Source organism: Hydra vulgaris, chromosome 12, assembly GCF_038396675.1.
Source record: "Hydra vulgaris chromosome 12, alternate assembly HydraT2T_AEP".
NCBI lineage: Eukaryota > Metazoa > Cnidaria > Hydrozoa > Anthoathecata > Hydridae > Hydra > Hydra vulgaris.
The window spans coordinates 75,960,408-75,969,559 of NC_088931.1; the positions used below are offsets into that span (position 1 = coordinate 75,960,408).

The 9,152-nt window shown below is 25.9% G+C and overlaps 1 protein-coding gene across 1 annotated transcript; it reads right to left on the minus strand.

Moving 5' to 3' along the window:
* Nucleotides 1-485: 485 nt before the first annotated feature.
* On the minus strand, nucleotides 486-6,357 carry LOC100211146 (cytochrome c oxidase subunit 5B, mitochondrial). The gene is made up of 4 exons (XM_065814478.1): nucleotides 6,186-6,357; nucleotides 1,006-1,082; nucleotides 810-912; nucleotides 486-719 (listed from the first exon to the last, which is right to left on the minus strand). The coding sequence occupies exons 1-4, from the start codon at nucleotides 6,277-6,279 to the stop codon at nucleotides 601-603; spliced, it is 393 nt and encodes a 130-aa protein (XP_065670550.1). The 5' UTR covers nucleotides 6,280-6,357; the 3' UTR covers nucleotides 486-600.
* Between the last annotated feature and the right edge of the window lie 2,795 nt (nucleotides 6,358-9,152).

The window sequence follows — 9,152 nt, forward strand, 5'->3', positions numbered from 1 at the left end:
CTCTTAACACAAAGGACTTACTTTAAAGGACAACTAATAGAGTTAATAGCACCTCGACTTTATTAGTGTAAATATAATCAATTAGGCTGGGAGAAAATTTTCTATAGATTTAATGGCAGCATTTTCAGGAGACCGTTACTACGACATTTTTTTCCATTAAATATTCACTTTTTTAACTTGTTATCGACTACTATCAAAACAAATTGAATTTAAAAAAAAATAAAAATATATTTAAAAAATAAAAACACTTCGCATCTATAGTAAAAATTTTAAAAAAATCTAGAGCAAGAAATAAAAATCGCGTAATATATTAATTAATTAGCAAAGGTTCTCCTGCTGCTTACATTCTTCGCAAGGCATCAAGATAATTTTCCAAAAATTATTTCGAAGAATAATCTAATTCAGAAGCATTTTTATAGAAGCAGACTTGCTGATGAGAATCAAAATCAATCAAATCAAGTATACACCGAATGATGAACTATATATAAACTGACTTAAGTCAAAATTTAATTTGTGATATCCTGTACATTTTATGTAAATAAAATTGACATAATTGAAACTAAGGGAATAACATATTGCTTTTTTGCTATTATATTGAACTTAATCTTCCAGCGCATTAGTTTTTCCGTGAACTAATTGGAAAAACTTTCCACAATGACAACGCTGTACTGGTCCTTTTTTTAAGACCATCCAAGATACTGAAGTGGATTCTTCGTCACCTAAAAATAAACGTCATTCGTAACAACCTAAATATAGGTTTTATATAATATTTAAGAATAAAAGAAATAAAATACACGCGATTTACTTACAAATACAACCAATAATTCTCTCGTCACACATTGAGGGAACTAAAGTAGGAGCTTCACGAGTTCCGGGGGGCCCTTTATTTATAGTGTGCATATTAAATGGATCCTAAAATTACATCCTAAAGATTATTACATATACAAAAACATTAAACACTCAGTTAATTCTTAACAAAACTAGTCTTGTTTGAAAGGTGCTTACAGGGTTTCCTGCTAGAATGGCTTCTATTTCCTTTCTCTCGGTACCAGTTGCTATTTCAAGATCTGTGGGAATTCGATCTAAAAAAGCACAACAGAACCAATAAGGTTATCAGAGAATAATCAGAAAATCAATAAGATTATGAATTTCTATTTCCGGTAGTTGAATTGGATAAATTAATGAGAAAATAAAAGCGATTTATTGTATATTTCTATAATTAGTGAGATATATTGAAATTACAAATTTTATTGTTTGAGCCTTTATTTTAATTTACATATTCTAGAGTACATCATATTGAGAAACGCACACACACCTCACATATTTAACTAAATTACAGATTTTTATTCTAAACAATAAAGTTTAGAGGGCTCTACAAATCCCTTAACACTAGGGTTGGCTGGAAAAAATCTGCCATTTTGTTTATTTTCAAGAAAAACAATAGCCTCTAAAAGTCGTCTACTAAAATATATATACACTTTTTTTATGTTTAAATCAAAATAAATCATGAGCACTGTGCCACCTAATAAGGATTATGGTCAAGAAATTGATTTAAATAAGTTCCTACAATATTTGAAAAAATCTTATTACTATAACATGGTTTAAAATTTTCACTTTTTTTTTCAAATGTTTTTCATATTAAAATGCTAAAATATGAAATTTTATGTAAATAATAAAAAAGAGAAATCTTTGGATAACTTTTCTAAGGTAAACTTAAAAAAAAGCACTTAAAATGCTGAAATATAAAGGGAAAGTGTTTAAAAATTAGGAAAACAAATTTAAAAAATAAAATATTTTAAAACATCTCACAAATCTAAAAACACATACTGAAAAAAAAAAAAAATCAAAACAAGGTTTATTTCCCCACATTACATTTAGTTCTTTTAGTTACTTATAAATTTATTTTATAATAAAAATTAAAAATCGTTTTACAAAGAATTAACAGGAAAAACAACAGAAATATACTGAACTATAATTTCAAAGGTATACCACTTTTTTCAAGAAACTATTTTATAAATAATTGCAAATAGAATTCTGATTAAGTATTTTATCATACTATTTAACTCTTTTAAAAAAAATGTTCATTGTAGAAGGTTAAACAATTAAAATTGTCTTGCATGGTAGTCGAAAAATTTCTTCCATAAACTGTAGTTTAAAAGAGAGCGCTAATAAACCAGACCAGAAAAAGTTTAAAAACTTTATTAACTTTTTTTCTCTCTTAAATGATAGATTGCTTGCCCAAACCAAACCCTCGGTTGATGTAGCAACATTACCTTGAAGCAGCAGGCTATAAGATAGTCAATGTAGAAACACGCTGCGCATGTTTTAAAAATATATTTTAATAAAACAAAAACACTATTAATTAAAAAAGATTTTTAGTCGTTACTATTATTAAAAAGCAATAAAACTTAATGTACTTCCGCATTAACTTAATTGTTTTAACTTTTTGACAACAATAAAATGTAGCTTGATAGTTGAAGTCACGAAATCGTTGTTAAGAGACATTTTTTACCATAAAAGTCTCTTTCAACTACAAGAAATATTTTTATGTGGTAAAATAGAAGATCACTATAAGATATGAACCCATAATCAGAAATCATCTAGGTCAAATAAAAAAAATCCGGAAAATAATTTGCAAAAAAAAATACGGAATTTATTTCTCTCATATTTGTCTTTATAAAGTTTTAATTGGATGGATTTCACAATTTTTTAGAAAATTGTGTGTAAGTGTGTGTGTGTGTGTATGTATATTTTTTTAAATTTTATTTAAAAACAAGACATGTTTGGACTATATATAGTCATCATCAGTTAAAGTATATTTTCTAAAAACTGTATAAAATATAGTATATGATTAATAAATAAAACAAAAATTTGTTTTTGCATGATATAAATCCTGTTATATTGGCCTCTCACAACTTAAAGACCCAAATGATGTACACTACAGAAGGGATAAAACTCTCTTATTTACCAGCATCTTCACTCAAAAGAAAAATGTTTTACTAATTATAGTGATAAATGCTTTTCAACTTTGGATCGCGCTAATAGCAAAATTAAATTAAAAATTAAAGAAAGTATTGATAGAGGATGGGAAAAACCTGATATGAATAGACAAGTAAGTCATGTTAAAATGACTCTTGCCATTTAAAATAATTTAATATATTTACATAATAATAATTTGTTATATTTGACATTTGTTAAATGATTTTTTAATAATTCTATTTGTATGTATAGGAAGTTTGTTATCAATTTTATGGCTTTTATTATGTTTGTTTTTACAATTTTTACTACTATTTTTATTATTTTTATAAAATTCTTTAAATTTTCATTTTATTTCTATTTATATATATATATATATTTGTTATTTTTATTTATTCATTGTATGTTATATTTCTTTTTTTTCCTATCTATTTAAAAAAATGATTAACTACAGCAATATAACCATGCTATAACCCTAACCCTAACCTCGACGCTGACCCTAACTAAACCCTCAGTCGATGTAGCAGTACTTCGTTGAGTCAGGCTATTTGATAGTAGATGTGTGTATTTGATAATAAATGTATGAGGACATTTTTTTTTACAAAAAAAAAAAAAAAAAAAAAAATGATGCTTACAAGGACAAAAAATTAACGGGTAAACAAAAATGTTCTGGTAAGTATTCGCTTTTTGTAAAATTTGTCCCTGTAATTGATACTATAGGTGTATGTATATATATATATATATATATATATATATATATATATATATATATATATATATATATATATATATATATATATATATATATATGTATGTGTATATGTACACACACATATACACATATAAATGGTAAATCAATGTTACCTTTAAAAGATTGTGCAATGAAAAATTGAAAGGTAAAACTTCAACTTAAAATATGAGATAATTCAGAGCTCCAACAAAAACTCTGAATTTTCTTTTATATCAATAACACAGTTTAGCTTCTCTCTAACACACAGAGGCAGATTTACAAATTTGCTGCCCATAGGCTATAAAAATTTGTCACTTCTACATGCAAAAAGTGCATTAAGTCAAGAAAGGAATACGTACTGCTTTCTTAACTCTGTATTTTAATTGAAACAATTATAACATAATGATTAATAGACTTATAATAAACAAATAAACAGAATAAATATCCCCTTAAAAAAAATAACAAAACAATTCCTAAGACTTGATAAAATCACAACTTATTGAAAACATGAACTAAAAGATAAACAAAACAATTTTGAAACTAAAATTTATCCAAATAAATGACAAGAGTTTACAAAGCACGATGCTTTGATATTGTTTCTTATAAAGGTTAAATAATATGATACTGATTCAATAATATTAGATTCAATCAACAAAATAACTAAAGCATTTTATCTATCTTTTGACATTTTTGACCTAAAATAATTTTAAACTGACATGAGAACAAATGTTTAGGGTATTATTATAAAAAGGGTATTATATAAAAAATTATTATGACATGAAAACAAATGTTTAGGGTATTAGTATAAAAAGGAGCGGCTCAATTAAATACCTCTTTACTTGGGGAAATACTACTTATACGGTTTGATATCATTGTAGGAATAAATTTAAGAATATTCGAAGGGTGGTTCAAATTAACATTGATATATAGCGGTTTGTCACCTGGTTTTCTATACGGTAAAATTACACTGACTTGTTGTACAAGTGCTGGATTCCAGTTGCACTTTTTATCAAATTAAAAAAAAAATGTTTACAGAAATTTGCTGACCTAGACTATAGCCTATCAAGCCTATAGGTAAATTTGATCCTGCTAACACACACACACACACTTCTTTCTCACACACACATACACTTCTCTCTCTCACATACACAACTAAAATTAGTGAAAAACTAACCAAAATTTTGTTGAAAAAGAATACCATCCAAAGAAAGCTAAACAACTTTTAAACAAAAACGAATTGTAAATTATTTTTTATTTCTTTGATGTTCAATAAGCAACTCAAAATTGTGATTTTCAGTTTAAGACAAACATAAACATTCTGTCTAACATTCAAACATTCTGTTTGTCATTAACATTAAAACTTACAAAACTGGTAATGGGCACATTAAATGTTGGTGAAATATAAAGAATTTACATTAATGTTGACTTGGTTGAAAAAAAAAGGATGCATGCTTACACAGTGTGAAGATTGCATCGATAAAGAAAGGCTTCTTGTATAGTTTTAGAAAACTAGGTTTTAAACCTAATGCTAATTTTGTACCAGTAGTCTATGATTATTATTAGTGTAGTCCATGATAACAATTTGTGGACTGAAATCAAACAGATTTTAATCCACAAATTGAAGGCGACACAAAAGCCAAGTTTCACTACCTAAAAAGGTCTATATGCATATTTTAACTGGCATCAACAAAATAACTTACGTTTTATTAGTAACAAACATATTAAACAATTAACCTTCTCTGATTTTGATAAAAATTGAAAAAGCTGAAATTAAAGTAGTACAAGAAAAATGGCAACGATATTATAAATTTATTATAAATTATAAATTATAGAATATAGTCAAAATATATATTGCATATTCAAAACCTAAAATTTTTTTTGTAAACTCATTAACTAACATATTGAATATTTTTCACTAACATTTTGTATAAAATTAGATTTTTTTTTTTTTATTTGAGATAATTTTTGAAAATTTCTTTAAAAAAGTTACACTTTTGCATTCAGTTTGCATTTTTTAATATTATTTCAGCATACTTAATGTATATTTTCAACATTGTTTTCAATATTATTAAACTTTATTTTGTTAAACTGTTTAAAAATTAAAATAAACTTAAATTGAAAATCAATCATTTTAAACATAAGATACAATTCATAAATACAATAGAAAAATTCAAGAGCAATTATTGAAATACTTTAAAAATGAGGAAAGAAATATAGTACCAATGAAATAAGTAGATTTGAAGAAAAAACTTTAAAAGGTAAAGAAACAAAAAAAATTTAGAATTTCTGGATACCTTATTGATGATTAACAGTAACACAGCTCTGGATATTTTATAAACATATTGTATAATATTAAATATTATATAATTATTGCATCATAACAACTGACCAATATACAACAATTTATAAAGGCAATATTTTTAAGTCTTTGCACAATAATAGTGAAGCAAATAAGCAAAATCATTCTTGTGTTTCTTACCATTTGAACATTTTAATGAAGACGTTGAAAGACGAGCAACTTTGACTAACAGTCCTGAACGTTTCAATGTTGAAGTAAAAAGTCTCACTGCCATTATTAAACATGCGCGGCCAGAGACAACTTTTCTACGCGTATAAGCAAGCTTCTAACATCTGGGTAGCTCTGTAAAGTTTTGAAAATTTAACCGAAATACGAAAAATTACCGAAAAGCATTGTGGTTTCTGTTCAAAAAAACAAATGGTAAGGTAAAGCGTGTAAAAACGCAAATTTTTGGATTTATAACATAGCTTTCATTAGTATGGTACCCAACGATTGAAGTTTGTGAAGAAAACATGATGAAAACTATAGTTTTAATTTGGATTCATACTTTTCTTTGAAGTAAACTTCATGCGAATATAATCTAAACCTAATTTTAATAATTTTAATCTAATTTCTGAAAAAGATAAAAAAAATGCCAGTTTTTATAAAAGAAACATATTATAGAAGATAAAACTTATACATTATATAATAGCAATCTATAATAAAAGAGAAAATATCATTTTTGGTTGTCTAAAATTATATTTTTTGTTATTTTGACGAAAAAATAATTCACACAACCTCTGACCCCGTTAACAATTGCTTAATTATCAGACTATTGTCGTGAGATCTTTTAGTTTTTAATTAACAAACTTCTGTTATAATTTAATCGTTTTTTTAAATGAAACTCTTTAAATTATATGTAAAAAAAATGTATTAAAAATCAGATTCCGATCGTCTTTAGATGCAATTTTTAGATGCCTCATTTTTATCTTATATTGTCTCATGAATTGGCGTATAATATAAAGTATATATAAATATGTTATCCAATGAAAAAATGAATTCTTTTAGTTTTTTTTAAAAACGTTTAATGATATTGACAAGTCAAAACTATTCTGTTCCACTCATAAGGTCCACGGTTTTTTTCTGGTTTTAAATAAAACTCCAAAACTTTTAGCAATTTTAGAATTGTTGAAATTAATATGTTGTTTATATGTAACATTTTTATCAAAATAAACTCCAAAAAACTTTGTAGACGATTCTTTTTATATTTCAACTTTGTCTATAAACAATTTAAATAAAATTTTTGACATGAAGTGAAACAGAATATTTTTGGTTTTGTCAACGTTCATGGTTAATTTATTGCATTTAAACCAGTTTGATATGTGTTTATTTTCTTTGTTAATTGAAAATAGTTCATCAATGTTAGCATTCAATAAGTATATATTAGTATCATCGGCAAATATAATACAATTTAGTTCCGACGAATGAAGTTGAACCAGCTCTAACAACCAAAGTTGAACTTCTGCTTTATCGTTGCAAAATTGTATCTCTTTTTCTTTTATACAAATACAACTGTTGTTGATGGTCAAGTTACCCAGTAAACACAGATTAGTGCAGAATTGGTCAATATTTAGTCGAAATCGGTCGAAAAATGGATAAAACGTTCAGCTATTATTCGTTCACCTATTATTGACTTAAAATCGACGCTTGATTTGAGATGTATATTTTAAACTTTTTTATATATACGTTTACTAAACGTCGGTCTAACGTTTAGAATATCGACTTACATTAGTCAATATTGTAAACCTTTAATCGATCTTAACTAAACGTAAACATTTATAGATTTAAAGTCTACGATTTAAATCTTTTAACATATACGTTTATTAAACGTCGATCAAACATCTACAATATTGACTAATATAAGTCGTTATTCTAAACGTCTGATCGACGTTTAATAAACGTTTATTATATTATAATATAGTAATATAGCCATTGGTCCATAACAGCGTAAGTCGCGCGGTTTAAATAAACATAATTAAAACGAAAAATTATTTTTTATTGGCTAAATAATTAAATTAGACTTGAATGCGTTTTCAACATTCACTTCCTTACAACAACTGAAAGCAAAACGACTGATAAATAAATAATAAACGAGTTTTGGTTGCGCCATTTTAATTCATGGAAGTTAAAAAGCTTTTTTCGCGACAATCTACCTTCCTAAATGCCAACAAATCAATGGACTCCAATGTTTTAAAAATCATTGATGGCCACATTGACACATTTAAAAATAGGAGTTGCTGGTCTCTCGTTATGAAAGTCCTACTGCAAGAACTTTTTTCATAAGTTTTATAAACAGTATAAACTCATTTTGAAAACGCTAGTATGATTGTGTAGGTATTCATCTTTGCTATAATCAAGAGTTTTAATAACTAAATATTTATTCTTTTTATATTAGATGCATTTTAGCTTGATTTAGTTACATTTGCTAAAGAAAATTGGTGGAATAGAGCTGGAAAAACCGCTGCATATGTTATGTCGCGACGTTACTTATTTTTTAATGTCAAAAATAAACATGAATGGTACAGGAATTTTTGGAAACTTCCATTCAGAAAATCCTTTATATGTAAAGTTGTTCTGTGTAATTCCAATTTTGATTTATGAATGTACATTTAAAATGCAAAATATTTTACCCTAGCTTTTTGCGGTTACAAATCAGGTTACGAAATCAGACGATCAGGATACGAATGTAGAAGATGATGTGGCACAAACAGGTGCATGATAATCAAGCGGTAAGCAGTGTACAAGAAAGATTTTTGATAATGCATTTACCAGAGAAAACAGTGTAATTTTATTAGTAACCTTTGACTTAATCTGAATGTAAACTACTGTAAAAATATTTTCTGCTAATGAGATTAAATTTGAATAATATTTAATAGAAATTGTTACTGTAAAATTTCCACAGCAAAAAGCTTGATCATTAAATTTTTTTTAATTATCGAAGCATAAACAAGTATAGTGCACAAACTTTTTGTCTCTAAACCCCCACTATATGAAAACGTTTTATATAAGTTTATAACTTTATATATAGTTTTACAAAATAAAAGTATAGTATAAGTTGTATAGTATAAAAGTTTATAAACATGTTATAAAAAATAAGATCTTTTATAA

Bases quoted from the DNA above. Each gene is read 5' to 3' on its own strand.
- LOC100211146 (XM_065814478.1), bottom strand. From the start codon at position 6,279: ATGGCAGTGAGACTTTTTACTTCAACATTGAAACGTTCAGGACTGTTA. The intron at 913-1,005 runs GTAAGCACCTTT...ATGTAATTTTAG, and splicing joins CCATTCTAGCAGGAAACCCT to GATCCATTTAATATGCACAC. The intron at 720-809 runs GTAAGTAAATCG...GTTTATTTTTAG, and splicing joins GAGAATTATTGGTTGTATTT to GTGACGAAGAATCCACTTCA.